This window comes from Grampus griseus, assembly GCF_964374135.1.
Source record: "Grampus griseus genome assembly, chromosome: 1".
Taxonomy (NCBI): Eukaryota; Metazoa; Chordata; class Mammalia; order Artiodactyla; family Delphinidae; genus Grampus; species Grampus griseus.
Window position 1 is genome coordinate 88,051,316 of NC_139017.1, and position 22,947 is coordinate 88,074,262.

Consider the following 22,947-nt stretch of genomic DNA (forward strand, 5'->3'; position numbering starts at 1 on the left):
TCTTATATACCACTGTCTTCTAAAATGATAAAATCATACTCTAAATTGTAACTTCATGACCAGTGACATTAGTATAACTTCTGAGTCTACAAGAAATTGTAAGAAAAGGCTCTTCAATTAGGAAACCAACCTCAAAAATGGAGGCTCTCCTTGTAAGGGGCTTCAAAGTGTTAAAGGACCTTTAGGTTTTATACCTCAAAAGTAAATAAAGAAGCAACTATAAAGAATAATTTATTACACATTTTGCTTTAAAATATTTTCAAAAGGAAATAATTTCATGTTAGAATTACACTTGAAAAGTCCATGAGGCATAAAAGAATACTTTGTGAAAGAACAGGTAGGATTCTAAAAGCCTGATTATTTAACTATTACAATAACTCCAAACAGGTCCAAAGGTGAGCTATTAAATTATAAATTGGCCTCAGTTATCCCTCAGTATCCACAGGGGATTGGCTCCAGGACCTCACTCAGATTTCAAAATCTATGGATGCTTAAGCCCCTTTTATAACATGGCGTAGTATTTGCATATAAACTATGCATATCCCCCATATACTTTAAATCACCTCTAGATTACTTATAACACTAATACAGTGTAAATGCTATGTAAATAGTCATAAATACAATGTAAATGTTATGTAAATAGTTCTCTGCATGTAGCAAATTCAAGTTTTGCTTTCTGGAACTTCCTGGAATTTTGTTTTCTTAATATTTTCAATCCACGATTGGTTGAATCTGAGGATGCCGAACCTGTGGATACATATGGCCGACTATATTACATACTCATTTCCCTGAACAGAGCCAAACACCAAGAGTAGAAGCTTTAACAGAGACTGAACTCTAGCAGGAGATAAACCACTTAGTTCAGAATGTAATTAGCATATCACCTATAAGAAAAAGAATGTTTCCAACACCTGAGGTATGAGTGAAGAGCCTGTTTGGTCACATCTGAATTAAGGAGATTTACTATATACTTTCTAAGTAATTAACAGAAAATTTTTTAAATGGTCAAGAATAATGAAACTTAAATATAAAGTACTACATGAATTTGAAATTAAACAATTCATCCAACTACCTTGACAAATGTCAATGTTTAAGTTAAAGAAACTTTTAAAACAGAAACAAGTGACATAACTTATTAGTAGTAGTACAGTATATTTACGTCTACTAGTTTATTAGTGTCATACACTATTTTGAGTTCTTTACAGATATTAACTCATTTAATTCTAAAAACAACCTTATAAGGTGAGTACTATGATTGTTCCCATTTCATAGATAAAGAAACTGAGAGCAGAAGGATCACACAGCCAGTAAGTAGCAGAGATTAAAATCCAAGCTGTCTGGCTACACAGAACAACATGAATGTCTAAGAACATAATACTGAACAAAGCCAGAAATGAAAAACATCAAGCTCAAAATCAGGCAAAACTAAAATATGTGTTAGAAGTCAAGATAGTAGTTATCTCTGGGGAGGAGACAGGGGGTGATGACTAGAGGGGATCATGAGGGGGGCCTCTGAGACACTGTTAGTATTCTATTTCTTGACCTTGGTGAAATTAGATAGGTATTTCACTTTGGAATGATTTATCAAGCCATATAAATATAATTTATGCACTTTATAGTAAACTTTACTTTTAATAAGAAACAAATAAATAAAGGTACATAGTACTAAAGTCAAACTTTAACTTTTAAAAAACTCCAAAAATCGGGCTTCCCTGGTGGCGCAGCGGGTAAGAATCCACCTGCCAATGCAGGGGACACGGGTCCGAGCCCTGGTCCAGGAAGATGCCACATGCCGCAGAGCAACTAAGCCTGCGCTCCAGAGCTTGCGAGCCACAACTACTGAGCCCACGTGCCACAACTACTGAAGCCTGCACGCCAAGAGCCGGTGCTCCGCAACAAGAGAAGCCAGCACAATGAGAAGCCCGCGCACCACAACGAGGAGCAGCCCCCGCTCGCCGCAACTAGAGAAAGCCTGTGCGCAGCAATGAAGACCCAATGCAGCCAAAAATAAAATAAAAGCTGTGACAAAGTGAGAGAGAGGCATAGACATATATACACTACCAAACATAAAATAGATAGCTAGTGGGAAGCAGCCGCATAGCACAGGGAGATCAGCTCGGTGCTTTGTGCCCACCTAGAGGGGTGGGATAGGGAGGGTGTGAGGGAGGGAGACGCAAGAGGGAAGAGATATGGAAACATATGTATATGTACAACTGATTCACTTTGTTATAAAGCAGAAACTAACACACCATTGTAATGCAATTATACTCCAATAAAGATGTAAAAAAACAAAAAACAAAAAAAACCTCCAAAAATCTATTTAAAATGGCTACTGGAATTAAATACCATAGATATTTAGATACTATAACCAGTATCCAGATATTATGACTATTTAAATTTGGTGGAAATACAATAAAACATTAAATGTAAGATGGTATTCCCCATAGGACAACAAAGACATTCTTCTAAGCATTCCTTAAACTCATGAAAAATATACATGTAAACCATACCAAATTTAAGCTCTGAAATTCAGTAATAGAGGATATTAGTTACTCTGAAATTTAAGCCTTAAACTTTAAATCTCCTATATGTACAGCATAATTTTATAAAGAAAATAAATTCTGCAAACCAACACACAAAAGCACAGAGACATTACTTACCTGTACACCAAAGAGCAAATAGATAGCATAACATATAAAGGCACCACTGAGTGTCTTACCTTTTATATCTTACTCCAGGATTTTCATCCAGGGTAGCACATACTGTAACTATCTGCTCAGCCATCGCTTCCATGATGATATCTTTTCCATTTGCATTACTAGGGTCTGGAGTGTAACAGTAATAGAATGCATCTGGTACATCAAGAGTATATACCTAAGTTAGGCCAAAAAAAGTCACACTGTCAATTTAGAAACTTGACTAAAAATATCTATCTAGAAAAACACAGCTATTCCTTGGGATTCTAAAAAAAAATACTTGCACCAACCATGCTGTTTCCTGAAACAACTGTGTCTTTGCCTTAATCAAATCTCATATTCTCTGTCATCTTGATTTCATCCTTTATTTCTTTTCTCACTCTCCTTTCCTGCTTAGTCTACTTCTCTCCTTCAATTCTTGTTTCATATAAAGATTGTACTCTTTGATTTTCTCTACCTGTGCAGCAGATGAAGAAATCTGAGGTAGTCAAATAAAAATAAAAATCTAAAACCTGGCACAAAGAAATAAAACAAAGCCAAAATTGGTCTATATATTTGACATACATTAAAATCTTAACCCATTAGAGAATAACCTAGAAATTTTCCAAAGTTGATATATATTTCAACTCTTTAGCTTATACTCTTAATGTCCTTAAAATAGAGACATACTTCCCCCAAAGACACAGCATTGTGCCAGACATAGTACTGGTCTTACGATATATACAGTGAAACCTCACAGACATTTTTCAACTAACAAAAGCATTTACTTACATGCAAAGAATTGGATTAGAGATTTACTATTATTGTGTTACTTGAAGAATACAAAAGAAAAAGCTCTCTAATTGGAGTTGAGATTTTCCCATTAAATTAATTTTAATCTTGTTTTTTAAACAATGATAGTAATCCCCCTTAGCCTAGGATAATGTATTGAGTGTAAAAGTAGACATGTAATAAACATTATAGGTTAACTAATGAATTATGAAAAAACTTCCCTGCATTTCCTTTCACACAAAGTAATTCGTTTCTCTGAACATAACCCATCACTAACAGCAGCAGCCTGAACACAGACTGAGATTTAGCTGAAGCTACCACTTATGTCTGTGTTGCTGTATTAACAAAGTCTTAGTTGCTGTATTAACTGCCAACAAGCACCCTACAGCTGGACTGTGGCTTTCTCATAGCATTCTACCCCATTGCAGTAGATAGTTATCTGTTCAAAAATATTTATTGCCCTCCTTACAGGGCCTCTCCCTATGGGAGTATACTTCCCACTCATTGATATCAGGCTTGCTATGGTCACTGGAATGTGAGTAGAAGTGACATGTGCCACTTCCCTACAGAAGCTTTAAAAGCCATTGTATGGCTCCACCATTTCTCTTTTCCCTCTGCTATGTCCCAGACAGGGGCTACTCCTTCAGCCTAAGTCCCAGAATGAAGAGGATGTAGAGCAAAGCCCCAGTCAAACCAAAATGGACACTAACGTGAAGGAGAAATAAACTTTGTTGTTGTAATGCACTGTGATTTGGGGAGTTGTTACCACAGCTTAAATTAATCTTAGCTATTATCTAATACTCTAATGAACCAAATACAATTTTGGAGCTGGTTTTCATTCTATACTCACATCTTCCTTTTCCTTCCTTCTCCTTCCCCCACTTTCCATCACCACCATGACATGTTCCTTTAGACTATTACTAAATGCTTTCTTCATCTCTATGACCCACAATCAGCTCCTTAAATATAGGAACTCTCCCCCCACAACCTCCATCTACTTTTCTTCCTAAATTATAGCCAGCTTAGCTCTGTTTCTACCTAGATACAATCTAGCACCCTCTCCACTAACTATACCAGACTTTTTGTACTCCCTGAGGTCAACTGTAAACAAACTCCCTTATATTCTTTAATGCTTTCCATCTAATTGCCCTAACGTATATGTGACAGCATTAATTACCTTAAACCCTTTGAAAGGGAAAGAGAGCTTTCTTTAATCCCTTTGACTCATGGATTCAGGAGGAGTCAACTACTCTCCTCTCTATGAAACTTCGAAATATGATGAATGTCCAACTTCTCTTCTTCGGAAGACTATCATTTCTGACTTTACCAATTTCTCCTCAACGATCACCCAACTTCTACTTTTCCTTAAAGACTTTAGGACTTTTCTGTACCAGCCCATTTTCTGCTATCACTCTTGATGGAACCTGGTGCCTCCTACAACCTGGTCCCAACCTACCTACAGACACAGCCTTATCTATCATACCATCACCCATTATAATCCTTATTCCTGCTGCTCCCCTGCACTTTCCTGCTTCTGTATCTTTGCACTCACGCTATTCTCACTTCTTAGAATATTTCCTCCCTCTTCATTACTACCTTACGAAATTCTATTTTTCAAGTGTTTTCTCATTTTCCTAGTAAGAATTAATCTCCTCTTTTGGCAGACTATGAGCTGCCTCCTAAAAAACCATTGTTCCCTTACTTTTCAGTAATCATACCAATTATTTGGGGCAAGCAGCCATACGCTCAGCTAAAAGACTACATTTCCATTTTCCATGCACTTGGGGATTGCCATGTGACTAAATTTTAGCTAATAAGATATAAATGAAAATGTACTTCCTTCTTTCTCTCCTTCATCCTCCTTCCTCAAATGAGAACATAATAATTCTACAGACATCTTGGATCATGAGGGCCATCCCTAAGAGATCAGGCCCCTGACAATTTTGTACAGCCAGCATACCGGACTTATATAGCCCACTTCCTGACTTTTTGTATATTAGCAAGAAATAAATTTCCAACTTGGTTAAACACTGAAAGTTTAAGTTGTCCTGTTATATGCAGTTGAACCTAATCTTAACTGATATTGTTTTGAAGATGCGTAATACTTTGTATCTCTTTCACAGCTCTCGGATGAGGTGGGGCACATATCTTGATCATCTTTCCATAGCATACTCTTTGCATCTAGAAGACAATGTCCACAGCACATGCTCTTGATAAACGCTCACATAGGCCTTTGCTTACAGCTCAAAGCAGTTAGCAGTATTTCATTTATATCTTCACTTGCAAACAAACAAAAGGTCACAATACAAAACTGAGAAAATTACAATTTTCACTGTAATTTCCCCATAACAGTTAAATTTATTAAGTAAACTCCCTTAAGATATTTATCAAGGAAGTAAATTAAAAGAAAAAACTTTTTAGGGGAAAAACATAGCCAACAGATAGGAGCTTAAATAATCATAACATTTTGCAAAGACTGGTAAGTAGAAGAGTCTCATGAGATTTGTCTATACACACAAAGACAAGTTATTTCCATCAGCCATCAAATTAGTCAGATATATACACAAACCTCTCCTCCATATACAGCAATTATTGAAATTTACTGAATTCTGAGGCTAAAACCGTATTTATCTTCTGTGCGGCAAGATGCTCTGGACACATTTGTAATATTTTTCACACCGCTATTTAATCCCACAACATTTTAGGATGCCCATTTTCACTCTACACTGAACTTACATATCATATGAAAAAGAATAAATCTAAAGGTAACCTTTGGAAAACAGTTTAATGTTAAGCAGATATCTTAAAATTTTACAAACTTGATTATGGTCTTTCTTTGTCAAAAACAGCAACAGCTTAGGGACTTCCCTGGTGGTCCAGTTGTAAAGAATCTGCCTTCTGATGCAGGGGACGCAGGTTTGATCTCTGGTCGGGGAACTAAGATCCCACATGCCACGGGGCAACTAAGCCCACACGCCACAACTAGAGAAGAGAAAACCTGCATGCCACAACTAGAGAGAGAAAAACCCACATGCCACAACTAGAGAGAAGCCCGGGCACCGCAAAGAAAGATCACGTGTGCCTCAACGAAGATTCCATGTGCCACAACCAAGACCCGACGCAGCCAAATAAATAAATAATATTAAAACACACACACACACACAAAAAAAACCAAAAAACCCAGCAACAGCTTAAAAGAAAAATTCATTATCCAGGACCATTCTATTTCTTAAAATATTGACCTTAGAGTTCCAAACAACAGTAAACTATTTCAATTCTATGAAATGTTGGAATCCAAACACAGAGAACAGAGCTAAACAATGCACTAGCTGTGTGATTACGGCAAGTTACTTAACCTCTTTGATTCCCCCATCTTTAAAATGTAGATAGAATTATCATCTGTTCATAGGGCTATTGTGAAGATTACATGCATACATTTATGTAAAGCATTTAGGAAAGTGACACAGAGAAAGTACTATGTGTTTGCAATTATTAATTGAAGGCTCATTAACTATTCCAAAGGCAAAACAAATCTACAAAAATCCTTCATTTTATAAATTAAATAATAGTTTATATAACATTATGTAAAAAGTTTACTAAAGAACTTTGTTTTAATATCACAAATGGTTACAGAAGCGTAAAGTATTTATCTCTTTGGAGTCATTTAACAAACATTATGCTAAAAATCTTCTGGTTTCATAATCTGATAGGTCTGTAAACCTTGACACACACAGGACTTAGCGGGAGATACGAAATTTAAGTCCACTTTCATTATTAATGTTATATTCCAATTTAGTACTCATGCTCCTCCCTTCATCAGAGGAAATATTTATTTGTGGATTGTTCAAACTTCACCAAATATATAATATATAAAACATCTTTAGGATAAACCTTATTAACAAATAAGTTCATAAAACTGAATTTTAAAATCCATTATAAACTAAACTTAAAAATAAAAGGCATTTGGGTCTTCTGAGCACAAGCTGCCCATTCACCTTGCTTGACCCTTGTAACAAACCTTTCTCTGCTCAAAAAAAAAATTGTTTTAATAAAAAATAAATTAAAAAAATAAAAATAGAAAGTACCTGAGATTCAAGTGGAATGAAGGAAATATTTATTTCTTTACATCTTCTTATTGTCTTGGAGCAAGAAGCCTTAATTTTGTTAAAGAGACTATCAGGGCAAACTGAGAGGGAAAAAAAACAAAATCAAAGCATATAGCTGCATTTAAATTTTCCTTCTTTTGAGTAAATCATTCCAACATCCAAGATATTTATTTTTTATATATAATTACTGACTTTCACAAAGTAATTTTACTATGAGGACAGAGATAATATGTAAATACTGTTTTTTCACTTTATAGAACAGATGCATTCTAGTAATGAGGGCTGTAATAGAAATTCCACTTTCCCCATTCATATCCACCGTAACCTAAGATATATTTCCTTAGAGAGCTGCTAATACAGCAAACTAAAATTGTTAGGAAGGAAAATCAAGTCCAAACTAAGGACTTAATAAACTTTCACAGGACTTTCAGAACTTCTTAGGAATTTATACTACTTTTCTAAATCTACCATTAAGAGCAGCCACACCACACAAATTTTTAATTTTTCCTTGAATTACAGGATATCCTTTAGTGTCAGGAAATTCTAAACCTCTAAACTAGTAAGTTCTGGACTTTAGAACCTTTCTTTTCCCCCCTTTTACCTAACTGCTTATATAGTTTCACTAAAACTAGGTTGGAGTATCAACCACTGGCTTCTGCTGTCTTTTAACATGTTGTTCTTTATCCTCAAAATGCCTTAAATTAAAAGAGGCTTCATACTCATTAAATTTTATCAATTCCATAAACATGAATTTCTGTATAATAAGGTTACTTAAATGAAAAATACTTATGATATGGCCTTATAAAAATTGCAAGCTACTACTAGGTATGAGCTAAATAAAAATTTACAGGAAAAATAAAAATTTACAGGAAAAATAATATAGAAAGCTGCTTTTTATTTGAATGTACAGCATAGAAAAAGAAATGTGATAGGTTTTCTCGCTTAATATTAGCAAACAGATGGCAGTTTCTTCAGTGCATCTCCCAAAGGGTCTTATTTTTTTATTATATAATCAAATCCCCAGTTGAAACTTTTATTTAAAGAAGAATTCTTCCTGTTATTGGCACAGAATTTGAGGGATAGCCCTCTCCATCAACCCCCTCACCCCTGTACACCAGCAAAAATGACTATCTTTTGAAACTAGTTTGGAATGATTTAATTTTCTATCACCTTACCATGAATTAGCATAGAAATAATCTTATATTTTTAGATTCCTTCTAACCTAATTAGAACAAACAATAAATAGAAAGCACTAGTACTAAAATAGCATTACAAGAAATACTTCATAATTAATAGGATTTGAAATAATGAAGCAATAACTTTTACAAAGCTACTTACAGTCAGTGAAGTAGATATACGCTGCTTTGTATTTGTTCTCCGATTTACTTCCGAAATCACGTAAAAAACAGTCTACAGACTTAAAAAAGGTTAGATGTTAATATACATTTTATCAAATACTAATTTAAATATGCTATCTTTTGAAATAACTAAGATTATTTTGATGATAAAGTAAAACCTTAACTGTCAAAAGATTAATTTATAAACTGATTTTTTAAGATGCTATGTTGTCTAGCCAGTTATAGCTAGAAGCATAGTAAGTAGTAGGGTAAAATGTATGAATAGAGTGCTGTTTTGGTGACGAGGAGCTCTAGGAATGGTCAAGTGACTGAGAAGCTGAAGCAACATAAAAGACAAGACCACTGGAAGATAACAGATCAAGGAATTGAGAAATCAATGAACGTACTGAAAGTATTACCTACAGGGAAAATGAAACCATCCAGACTATGACTGGTGAACTGCTGAACAGACTGACAGTGAGCTAGGAGCTAAAATTGTCAAGGGGGATTAGAAAGAAAAAGCCAAAGGCTGGCAGACTGCGAAGAGGAGGGAGAGCAGGTAATATAGTCTAATAGTATTTGCCTCTATGCTGGTAGTTTTAAAGATACAGTAGCCTGAAAGCAAAAATGAAGAACAAACAATTTAATTCTCTCTCATCCATCTGTTCCTTTTTCTCCTCCTGCAACTCCTAGAACTAGTATATTTCTGTTAGAGCTCATGAATCTATCCTGCAAGTCTCTTATCCTTCCCCTCATGATTTCAATGATTGTTTTTTCGCTTTGAGATACTCCATTTTTATCTTTTAGACTATTAATTCAAATTTCCATAGCGATTATCCTCTTCAATTAACTCTTTAACTGAGAAAATACACTTCTGAGCTTCAGAAAGTTTATGTGCTATACCAGACTCTTCTTAAGTGTACTATTTTTCTGTTCTGGTTATCATTCTTCCCTCCAAGCCCCTATACGTTGCTAGACGTGCCCTTTTTTTCATTCTTACTAAACTGTCTCTCTCTGGCCACCTGACCTACTTAGATGTGTGGTTGCTTCTCTTTGTCAGCTCACTTGAAGCTTAGGTTTAGTTGTTGGAGTATCCTAAATAGAGGCAGTACCATAAGAAGAGGAAGGCGAAGAGGAAGGCAAAGAAGTTTCTCCTCCTGAGGGCTGTAAGTATAAAAGCAAAAATCCACCCAACTGACCTTTCCCCTAGGGTTCACAGATCTCTTATACATAAACTCTTCCTGAAATCTGTCATTTTATGACCCTTGCTTGGGAACTCTCTGATGCTGGTCTCCATGTGCTCACCCAGCCCCTGAGGAAGGATATCTCACACCAAGTTTCTCTACAAGTACCCAAGGAGACCAAGGCCTCACATACACCCAGAGGCCTATAGAACCCAAGAGCTAATTGATTCAGGACAGGAAGAGAAACTGGAGTTTGTTGTGGTAGATAAAGGAGTCACATTCAGGTATCATTTTCTTTAAATCCTTTGATACTTTATTGAATACATAATTTTGTATCCTGCTTTTGTCACTCACATTAAAAATGAACATTTATACAGATCATTAAAATTTTCTAGAAACCTCATTTTCAATGGCCACATGGTATTTCATACCAGTATTTGTTAATGCTAAGAATTTATCTGGATATCTTTATTGTTTTTGAAATTTAGTTTGACAATTTATTTGATTTTTTTTTTACAATAAACTCCAAGATTCAGAACGTTTCAAGGTTCTTGATACAGCGAATTATTTTCCAAAAAGGCTATATTAATCTATACTCCCACTAGCAGTATATAGTAGTTTCTACTCCATTAACCATTGATAATGGGTATTGACAGCTAGAATAGGATACATAGATAAATAAATAAATGTCTACATATACACACTTTTTTTTAATCCCTCTGCCTATTTAGTAGGTGAAAATGGTGCTTCTTTCATTTTTTCCGATCATGAATTTTATCTTATAAAATTATATTATGGATAAGATATAAAACGTCATTAAAATCCACCAGCAGCCAATATGTAGAGGCCATATAGTAAATGTCTGGGTTTTTCCCTACTGTCTGCTCTGCTAGAGTTAGAACAAATAAAATTGGAATTGCCAAATTAACATTCTTATTCTAAGAATAAGCCAAAGGATGTGTTGGAAAATGCATTCTCAGATACTATACAGAATAAAGGAATTTGATACTTTATATGGCTCTACAGTTTTGGCTTTAAGTATGAATTAAATCATGGTTAGATTATAAAGAAATACCTTTCCCATAAAAAATATATATATACATACATATACGCATATATACATACATATATGTGTGTACACCCATACATATATGTATACTATAGGGAAGTCACTAAGATAAATGAAAGATTAATCCAAGACCATTTCTTTTACATACATTTCCATCCTCCTAAAAATTATGGTTGAATAGAAACTGCATGGGTACAAATTATTGAAAGAAACTGTATCATTTTATATAATTAAATTCTGCTTTAATAGACGGGGAGAAAGGAATTCTTTCACTTAAATATTCTCATTGAGAAGAATGCAAATGAAACAATCTTCTAACACAGGGAGACTCTCCTAAGCATCTAATAAAGGACATTTTATTACTTTGAATTTTCTAAGAGAAAATCATGTCAATGGTGAAAATTTTGAAGAACATACTTTTTAAAGATTCAAAACACTCACCTTTGATGTTGGAGAGATAAAATAAAGAGCTTTCATTTGTCTGACAGGTTCTCGATTCTTATAAATATTCTCCACAACTAACCAAAAAAAAAAGTCATTTTATATAACCAAATATTTATAAACTTGAAACGATTTTTAAATGAAATTCACTGTACTTCTTTATTTATAATAATATAGAAACACAATTGTATATCCTGGGCTTAACATTTTCTTTGTCTTCACTTGAAAAATTAAAAAGTCCTGAAAATGTGTCTTCCCTAAACTCTGGGCTAAGTGCTCATCATGAGAAAAAAAGATAAAGCAGCTATTTGATAGCTAGGTCTACCAGCATAAGCAATCAACATGCCATGAAGAAACCAAGAAAATGCATTTAAAATTAAAATATGTATTTCTTTGGGCTTCCCTGGTGGCGCAGTGGTTGAGAGTCCGCCTGCCGATGCAGGGGACACGAGTTTGTGCCCCGGTCCGGGAAGATCCCACATGCCGTGGAGCGGCTGGGCCCGTGAGCCATGGCCGCTGGGCCTGCGTGTCTGGAGCCTGGAGCCTGTGCTCCGCAACGGGAGAGGCCACATAGTGAGAGGCCCGTGTATCGAAAAAAAAAAAATGTATTTCTTTAAAAAAATATTCTACTATAGTAATAGAAAATATAATATCAGAAATCAGGCTAAGCATGAATTATCTGTTAAACCTCATAATAATCCTTTATGTATTTTACAAATGAGGTAACCGAGGCTTAAAAAAGTTAAGAAACTTATCCAAGTTACACAGTAAGAAAGAAGAGACAGGATTCCAACCCACATCTGTCCAACTCTAGAGTCTAAGTTTTTAACTGCTATAACATTCTTTAAATAAATTGCCAATTAACTCTTTTTCTTTTAAAACCACACATTAATATAAATCATTTTTCAACAATGAAGTATCACCATAATTTAATCAATTATATTTTTATTATTGAAATTAAGAACTTTATAAATAACTAATATAAAACAAAGTGAATTTAAAACTAGTAAGCCCTAAATTGTCAAATTAACTATGAAGGCTATATTAAAACAATACTAACTTAAAGTATCATTCTACAAATCAAGAGAACCATCTTTCAAGATTCACGCTGGCAAAGGGCCTAGAAAGAATTTAAAACATTAATCTGACATGCAAGGAAGGCTACTGTTGGACTTCTCTTTTAAATACGATGATTCATTTTCTCATCCCTAAATTTATACTAGTATAGTATAGGTTTATCATAGCTTCTTTTAAAGAGGATATCAAATAAGATTTCCGAGGAAATAGTTAATTTTATTTTTATCTCCACTCCCAACAATTGTAATTTCACCTTTAAAAGATTATGGTTAAATCTGTGTTAATTTACTTTTATTGCTTAGTGCCCCAAATAAAGTGTCTTACAGTCATCTTATGCTGTACATACTATGTATTATGTTTGGAGAGTAACGTACATGTTAAAATGTTGTAATATGATTTAGAACACAGACTTTGAAAAGATTCTGAAATGTCTGGTTATCAATAGCAGAAAGTGCCACTTCTTCAATTCACTGAAAAGTGGATATCTATTAAATGATAAAAAAGGAAAGGTTTTTATGATTATTCCTATAATAGTGACAAAGGAATAATCTAATTCCAAGTCTATTTTTTTTTAAAGGTTTTTACTTGACTTTAGTGGAGACACTGAGGTAGCATCCCACGTGTATTTTTTTCTCATGTTTTTTAAAAGTTCCAAGACACACTGAATATTTTCACAAATGACCTGAACGCACACAGAAAGTCTGATCACTGAACGGCCAATGCAGGTGAGCTGATGTGGAACTCAAAAGAAATGTGCCATGTTCAAGTTAGTAGATATGATTATGATTAAATCAGAGCAAACCTAGGTGACTGGAGGATATTGAGAACAATCCACAGCAATACGCTCCATGATATACAGTCCTATATAATACTTCCCAAAAAAGGCTTCTGTGGTCAAATAAGTTTAGAAAACTGAATACTATACCTATTCACAGGGGATCCACATTATCTGCTAGCATATAAAAAACTCCAAAAAAGTCCTAAAGAAAACTGGTTAGCTTTGTTAATGCAGTTTCCCAAACTAACGTGGCCACAGAGTCCTTTCCTTGAACAATATCAATCAACACTGAACACACAGTAAGAAACAATGGTCTATAAAAATTCAATAAAACCTCCTTACAGTGCAAAATGGTTCTGTAGCTTCATAGTGCTGTACACATATTATCAAATGGTTCTCTAACTGCACATCAGAGAGACTCTGGGAATGTAACAAAACTTAAGTAGCTTAATCAATATTACACTTATCTAGTTAGTAGAAAAATCAAGGCTTTAATCTTCTAATTTCTAGTTCAGAGCTTAATTTTCTACTGAAGGTCATAAAGACCACAAACTGAATACGTAATCAACAATAAAAGGTTATTTTATTAATAAATATCAAAAAGTAAACATTGCTAAATTTTTTAGGTAATCCTCTCATTCTACACAATGCTCACACTTTCTTGAATACTGGGTGTACTTTTGAACCTCACAAGTTAGGAGTGACAGAGGATACAGATATTATACTAGAATCCAAAATATAAAAGAAATATATTTGACTTTGAGTCCCAGTTTTCACTTTACAAATCGGGGTATTAATATCTGTCTTTAAAGGGCTGTTATGAAGGCAAATTTAAATAGATGAGTTAAAGGATGATGAGTTATATAGATGATGATATGATTAGGAATGGTACAAGATATTGGTATTCTCTCCAAAATGTAAGAGAAATTAAAAACTCATTAACACAATCCTGCCCAGTGGAAGACAGCAACTGTGGTAGTGTGATTTTTTTCCCATAATCCCACACGAAAGCTGATTTAAATTTACAATTAATAGTCTCATTTCTAGGTAATAAAGAGAAACGTATACACTTGTAAATATGTACAAAAGTTGATTTTGACATAAATCATAAATTTATGATGACATAAATCTTACTATTCATTTAAAAACAATACATGAAAACCACAAACATTCATCAAAATACTAAGGTAAACCTAGTGCATCAGCATACAAAACTGTAACAAATACATAAGAATAAAAAATTTGAAGAACAAACTCAATAAGGCAACTTAGTCTTGGTTAGGGGTGCTTAATTATATGTCTCAGCTGAGGGAAAAAACTCTGACTTACAGAGGTTATTCTGAAGATTCACAAAGAAAATAATGTCCAGTGTAATTATTATGGCTAGAATTACTAAAAAAATAAAACATAACCCCCTGAGAAACACAATTACTAAAATTTATTAATACTTCAAACTCTCCCAATCATAATAAGAAAAGTTTTTCATGATGAGTATTTGTAACACTTACCAGTTATACCCTCTGCTAGAAGATCTGTCATTTTGCAACACGATGCCAAAAGCTTAGTGGTAAATTCATCTAGAAGCATTATCTTAAAATGAATATAAATTAAGAAATACTATCAGCATTTGACTGCCAAGAATTCACAAAAGACAGAATTTAATGCATTAAACCTACTCAAACTTATAAACTTTTTATAATATAAAATTAAAATATTAGGACAGTGGGCAAAATTATCTCAATTCATTTAACTTGCATGACCTAGAAATTTATTTCCTCAATGTACGGACACATGATATTATACATAAGTAAGCAAATAGAAATATTTTCATTTTGAAGCAGAGAACTTGCTCATTTTAAATGTATGTTAACATCAAATTTTCTTAAAATTATAAAATGCCACTTGTAGAATTATAATTGTTCTAGGCACCATTTTAAGCATTTTACATGGATTAATTCATTTAATATTTACAACTACCCTATGAGGTACTTCCATCCCCATTTTATCGATAAGCAAACAGGCACAGAGATGTCAAGTAATTTGTTCAAGAAGCCACAGCTAATAGGAGGTAAAGCTAGGATGTGAACACAAGCAGTATGGTTCTAGACTCTATACTTTTATAGAAGTATAATAAGTAAAATATATAGAAGTCTTCAATAAAGGCTTCTAGCTTCATGCAAATTCTATGTGAGTATGCAAATTCTACCTTCCATTCGCCTTCTTTCTTGCAGTCATCAAACACTGTTGCTTTTATCTCTGCAAAGAAAAAGGGAACTATTTAGGAATTTTAATCAACAGTCAGAATAACTACTCAAAAGGTCCAAGATGGCTGGGGAAATATCAACTGGAATTGCTCAGCTACATAAAAAGCACATTCACATGTTAAACTCGAAGTAAAAATCCAGTTCTCTTTAATACATAACCTATATGGTACATTTAAACTGTAATATATTTTTAATCTTTGAGAATAAGAATATTATTAAAAAGGCTAGGGACTTCCCTGGTGGCGCAGTGGTTAAGAATCCACCTGCCAATGGCAGGGGACATGGGTTTGAGCCCTGGTCTGGGAAGATCCCACATGCTGTCGAGCAAAAAGCCCGTGCACCACAACTACTGAGCCTGCGCTCTAGAGCCCATGAGCCACAACTACTGAAGCCAGTGCACCTAAAGCTCGCGCTCCTTAACAAGAGAAGCCACCACAATGAGAAGCCTGTGCACCACGATGAAGAGTAGCCCCCACTCAACGCAACTAGAGAAAAGCCTGCGCGCAGCAGCAAAGACCCAACGCAGCCAAAAATAAATAAATAAATAAAATTTTTAAAAAGGCTAACATATTTAATTATATAAACATATCTGGAAAATATTTCTGAAAGTATTAGCTCACTTGGTTTTTCCTATTTACTTAAATCCTAAGTAAACAAGATGAAAACAAGAAACTGGGACTTCCCTGGTGGTCCAGTGGTTAAGACTGCACTTCCACTGTTATGGGGCAAGGTTCGATCCCTGGCTGGGGAACTAAGATCCCACATGCCACCATGGCCTGGACAAAACAAAAACAAAAAACCCACAGGAATAGCCCTAACTGGCCCATTGCTAAATTACATCTGACAATCAAAACTAGATAAGTTTCTTCCTGATTTACTACAATTTTCAAAAATGTGTCACAGCATTAGGATACAAATATTCAGAATTTATTTATAATCAGTATATTTATTAATGCGTTCCTTGCAATGATTTTCAAAATTAATGTAAACATATATTTTAAATTACTAAATAAAATACACAGACGCAATTCACACAAATACCTGTTATTCTACTTTGTAAGATAAAAATTTCCCACATTTAATGTTTTATTAATTCTCAGTTAATTTTGAAAACTGTAGTAACACATAAAATAAAATTAAATGTAAATTACAGTAACTCTTGTTTATCATTAATTCTTTTTTTTTAATTTATTTATTTTGTTTACTTTTATTTTTGGCTGTGTTGGGTCTTTGTTGCTGCACATGGGCTTTCTCTAGTTGCGGCGAGCTGGGGCTACTCTTCGTTGCAGTGCGCGGGCTTCTCATTGCATTGGCTTCTTGTTGTGGAGCACGGGCTCAGTAGTTGTGGTGCATGGGCTTAGTTGCTCTGCGGTCTGTGGGATCTTCCCGGACCAGGGCTTGAACCTGTGTCCCCTGCACTGGCGGGTGGATTCTTAACAACTGCACCACCAGGGAAGCCCCATTAATTCTTGATAATGAGATACTTATATAATTCATTTAAACTTTTCTATTTCTTAATTTATATTTAAGTTAATGCTTTTGGAAATTTACCAACAAGTTTTTGGCACCATGTTAAAAAATGACATGTCCAAGCAGAGGGTATATTTAATAAGGGTTACTGACACTCATCATACGAATTGTGATCTGAAAGGTTTTATTGTGATTGAGAAGGTGTGGAAGTGTTAAGATATTAAGAGGCTTATACATGTTTCTGGGAAGATTATGATGTTATATAGATTTATGGGAAAAGCCTGAAGTATTTAACCATAATTTAAGCCTAAAGTAGTGGATTCTGGTACTCTACAGGCAAAGAGGAAGGATTTCCTCAAGTAGCACTGAGGCACTGAAACATTATGGTACTTCCCTTTCTAAGCTTGCTTTATTCCTGTATACCTAAAACAAGCTGAAAATCAAAGACATTTTGCTGATTTTTGCCGAATTTATGTCTTTCTCTTAGAAATGAATGCTCATGGAATTTATGATGGAGCAGACTGAACAGCTCCCTAGCCGAACTCATTCCAGTCTTTACCACCTTAGAAACTGCACTGTCACATATGGCAGAAACTAGTCACATGTGGCTACTGAGCACTTGAAATGTGGTTAGCCTGAACTGGGATGTCTTGCAAGTATAAAATACACACCAGATTTCAAAGACTTGGTACAAAAAGAAATTTAAAATATCATTTTGTATGTTATTTACATGTTTCAATGATAACATTTTGGATAGATCAATTTAAACAAAATATATTTTAAAAATTAATTTCATGTTTTTTACTTTTTTTTTGATTTGGCTATCAGAAAACTTTAAGTAACATATGTGGCTTGCCGTTATTTCTAACTAGAATCTGAGGATACCTTAGAATCTGAGGATACCAAGCCAGTCAGTGTTAGCATCTCAAAAATGATAAAGAGATAACTAGTTTTGTGGACAGAGATTAGGGGCATCCATGAAAAGTGATGTGGTTACAGGTAAAATGTGTTTGGAGGAGTCAAAGGAAATCACATCAACTAATATGACAGAACTAAAAAGGTATTTCCTCTAATTATTAATGAGAATTATTTAACCTTATAATCCATTTCTCTTGCACCCTAAATATGGATACATCCCAAGAGTCAATTCTCTCACTTTTGCTCTGCTTGTTCTATACTCTTCCTCAGAGACCATACTCATCATCAAAGTATCCTCTAACAGATCTGTCTTTTAATTTTCCCCCCAACTTTACTGAGATATAATTAACATATAACATTTTGTAACTTTAAGGTATACAATGTGTTGATCTGATACACATATACTGCAATATAATTACCTCTGTAGTGTTACTTTACACCTCCATCACCTCACATAATTACCATTTCTTTTTTGAGGTGAGAACGTTTAAGATCTACTCTCTTAGCAAATTGCAATTATACAGTACAGTACTGTTATCTATAATCACAATGCTGTGCATTAGATCCCCAGAACTTACTCATCTTCTAACTGGATGTTTGTTCTCTTTGACTAACTTCTCCTTATTTCCCTCAACCCCCAGGAATCCTTCAATTTTCCACAAACCCTCATCTCTCCTTGGACTTCTTTCCATTACACAATACAGGTTTAAGCACCTATGTGCCTCAAATTAAGATTAAATGCCCTAAAAACTGCTCTAGACTTCTCCATTTCTATGAGTTTTATTGTCATTTTCTTTTTTCTTTTCTTTTTTTTTTTTTGCGGTACGCGGGCCTCTCACTGTTGTGGCTTCTCCCGTTGCGGAGCACAGGCTCCGGACGCGCAGGCTCAGCAGCCATGGCTCACTGGCCCAGACGCTCCGCGGCACGTGGGATCTTCCTGGACCGGGGCATGAACCCGTGTCCCCTGCATCGGCAGGCGGACTCTCAACCACTGCGCCACCAGGGAAGCCCTATTGTCATTTTCTTAGTCATAGTCATCAGCTATTTCCTCTTTCCTCCATTTTCTAATCATTAGGCTGTACTGATTGTTCTTTCTGGTGACTGCCGCTGTCACCAGCATTGCCTTGATTCTCATCATCTCTCACTGAACTACTGCAATAATCTCCTGTTTGGATTTCCTGCTTTCTACCTCCAACCCCTTTACCTTTTCCAATCCATTTTTCACACTGTTGTCAGAGTCATCTTCCGGAAGCACAGCCCTGTTATATCAATACCCACCTCAAAATTCTCTCAAATGCTCACTGTTACCTACCTAGAATAAAATCTAGACTCTTACTATTCAACATCCTCCATCAACTGGCCTCCACCTAATCTCTAAATTAATCTTCCACCAGTCCAGATGGTCCCCAATTAATGACCTATTAATACTAATTACTCTATGTTTGCTCCTTCTGTTTCTCCTATATATAAAAGGAAATGTATTTAAAACTGTAACACCAAAGAGGATGTGAAAACACTTAAAGGAAAAATAAAAGAACTAACAAAGTAGTGTATAGCATCAGCAATGCCAAGGTATACTTGTACAACTATCTTCAATCACAGAGAAACTAATAAACCTGATAAATATGCAAGAAAAACTGATTTGTCTGGAAAACAGGAAATGAACAGGTAAGAATCGTTATAGGTAATCCCAGGGGCCTGGGGCAGAGGTAAAAGTAATACTCATTACTAGTTGAATAAAAACAGATTGACCTGCGCTTCCCTGGTAGCACAGTGGTTAAGAATCCACTTGCCAATGCAGGGGACACATGTTTGAACCCTGGTCCGGGAAGATCCCACATGCCACAGAGCAACTAAGCCAGTGCACCACAACTACTGAGCCTGCACTCTAGACCCCACGCGAGCCACAACTACTGAAGCCCGCACGCCTAGAGCCCATGCTCTGCAACAAGAGAAGACACCGCAATAAGAAGCCTGAGCACTGCAAAAAAGAGTAGCCTCCGCTCACCACAACTAGAGAAAGCCTGCGCACAGCAACAAACACCCAACTCAGCCAAAAATAAAAATAAATAAATTAAAAACAAAAAACAGATTGACCCGTTCATGGGAAAGACCACTTAGAGCTTTCAAGGTTTATTATTTAAAAATTTTATGAAACGGGACTTCCCTGGTGGTCCAGTGGTTAAAACTTTGCCTTCCAATGCAGGGGGTGTGGGTTCGATCCCTGGGTGGGGAGCTAAGATCCCACATGCCTCGTGCCAAAAAACCAAAAAACATAAAACAGAAGCAATATTGTAACAAATTCAATAAAGACTTTAAAAAAATGGTCCACATCAAAAAAATCTTAAAAAAAATTTATGAAATATGAACAATATGAAAACTGGACTAGTATAAGACCACCTAAATATATACAAAGGCAAATATTAAAGCAATTATTTCTAGGTAGAAATTTAGTAAATTCTATATTTATTCTTCAAACAAATACTTTATAATTAAAAGTCTGAAGGGGGACTTCCCTTGTGGTCCAGTGGTTAAGAATCCATGCTCCCAATGCAGGGGGCCTGGGTTCCATCCCTGGTCAGGGAACTAGACCCCACATGCTGCAACTAAAAAGATCCTGCATGTGGCAACAGAGACCCCGAGTACCGCAACCAAGACCCGGCACAGCCAAATAAATAAATATTTTTTAAAAACCCAACAAGCAGTCTAAAGTGTTCCTTTCTTAAACATAAGGGTGGAAAGGTAAAAAGCCACTGCTATAAAATTGCTTGATGGCAATGTAAGTCAGAACAGTAGTTACTCTGGGGTAAAGGGTGGAATTTGGCGTTGGAAGAGTTATGGGGTGCTTAGAAACATTCCATACCTCAATCTAGGTGGTAGTTACATGAATAAAAATTTATCCATCTAGGACTTCCCTGGTGGCACAATGGTTAAGAATCTGCCTGCCAATGCAGGGGATACGGGTTCGAGCCCTGGTCCAGGAAGATCCCACATGCCGTGGAGCAACTAAGCCCATGTGCCACAATGACTGAGCCTGTGCTCTAGAGCCCGTGAGCCACAACTACTGAAGCCTGTGCACCTAGAGCCTGTGCTCCACAAGAGAAGCCACCACAATGAGAAGCCCGCGCACCACAACAAAGAGTAGCCCCTACTCGCCACAACTAGAGAAACCCCATGCGCAGCAACGAAGATCCAATGCAGCCAAAACTAAATAAGGACTAATAACTAACTAATAAGGACCTACTGTATAGCACAGGGAACTCTACTCAATATTCTGTAATGACCTATATGGGAAAAGAATCTAAAAACAAAAGAGTGTATATACATATATGTACAACTGATTCACTTTGCTGTACGCCTGAAACTAACACAGTATTGTAAATCAACTATACCCCAATAAAAAAAAATTTTTTTTAATGTATCCATCTGCACATTTAGCATTAGTGCACTTTACACTAGCATTATACTTAATGAAAACTTTAGGAACAAGAAAATGACTTCCTTTCAGCACTGTTCTAGTAAGTCCCCAAAATGCTGATGACTGCTGTTTGAGAAGGAGGAAAAAAAACCTTTCAGCTTTAGTAGCTCACCACTGCTACAGCATGTCTGAACAATTTAGCTCCAACCTACCTTTTAGTCTTCATCCCCCTATTTCTTGCAACAAATACTCTGTACTCAGACAAAAGGAATTATTCCCTCTTCCATAAACAATCACATACTTTCACATCTTTGGGTCTTGGCTCAGATTTCCCTGTCTGGCAAAATCCTACCACCTTTCACTGTTACCTCCTATTTGGAGTCTCCCCTGATCCACTCGCAGAGAGGAAATAATTCCTTTTTCTTCTCTTCTCCCATGAAACTTCTTCATGCTGCTAATATAGCACTTAGTACCTATGTACCTGTCTCCTCCCACTGAATTGTAAACTCCAGGAGGTCAAGGAGTATGCACCTAGAATAGTGGGCGGCACAGGGTAGTCAATAAATACTGATTTAAAAGAATACATGACTCTGCAAATATCCAAAAAGTAAAAGAAGAGAATTTTTCTCAACAAGATAAACTTAAAGAAGTGACCAGAATGAAAAAAGACATAAAACAAAGATAATTGATCAAAACAAAAAACAAAAAAATACATTTTATACCTGCCTATATTGGCATAAATAAGTTCTCAAGGAATTTATAAGAAACCTGAGTGGTTGTCTCTGGCAAAGGAGTCTGGGGTCTGGGTAGGGATGAAGATTAATTTTATTTTACAGTCTTTTCTGTTATCAAACTTTTTTGCCACATCAAGGTATTTAAGAATGATTAGGGCTTCCCTGGTGGCGCAGTGGTTGAGAGTCCGCCTGCCGATGCAGGGGCCACGGGTTCGTGCCCCGGTCAGGGACGATCCCACATGCTGTGGAGCGGCTAGGCCCATGAGCCATGGCCGCTGAGCCTGCGTGTGCTCCGCAACGGGAGAGGCCACAACAGTGAGAGGCCCGTGTACCCAAAAAAAAAAAAAAAAAAAAAGAATGATTAAAATTGTTAATTACAAAGATTTCAAAGGAGGAGGAAAAAGTTATGTTAATGTTAACTGTTTAAAAAAAGGAAGTCACAAAATGACAAATAATAAAAAATATATCTGAAGCTATATAAGAACTAGAAGAAAAATGTGAAAAAAAAACCCCAAAAAGCTTATGATTTAATGTGCAAAGAATTGGCTCAGATAAATACATTCTGATTACTTTTATTTGTAATTTTACTAGGTTCATTTTCTCTAACATTTCCTCTAAAATATACAAGGTGAATTACAGACATTAGACTATTGTTTATAGACAAGAAAGAAAATAGGCTATACT

The 22,947-nt window shown here is 35.5% G+C and overlaps 1 protein-coding gene across 2 annotated transcripts in view; it reads right to left on the reverse strand.

Annotated features, from left to right (window-relative positions):
* STXBP3 (syntaxin binding protein 3) overlaps positions 1 to 22,947 on the reverse strand; it is a 55,175-nt gene that overhangs the window by 28,795 nt on the left and 3,433 nt on the right. The window contains exons 2-7 of one of the 2 annotated variants that reach the window (XM_082676607.1): positions 15,677 to 15,715; positions 14,968 to 15,049; positions 11,605 to 11,681; positions 8,912 to 8,990; positions 7,553 to 7,653; positions 2,720 to 2,874 (exon numbers count right to left, since the gene is read on the reverse strand). In XM_082676607.1, the coding sequence (XP_082532733.1) occupies positions 2,720 to 2,874; positions 7,553 to 7,653; positions 8,912 to 8,990; positions 11,605 to 11,681; positions 14,968 to 15,049; positions 15,677 to 15,694 (512 nt within the window). In that variant the 5' untranslated portion in view covers positions 15,695 to 15,715. Of the gene's footprint in view, positions 1 to 2,719; positions 2,875 to 7,552; positions 7,654 to 8,911; positions 8,991 to 11,604; positions 11,682 to 14,967; positions 15,050 to 15,665; positions 15,716 to 22,947 lie in introns of both variants that reach the window. The other variant, XM_082676606.1, reaches the window with a different exon arrangement.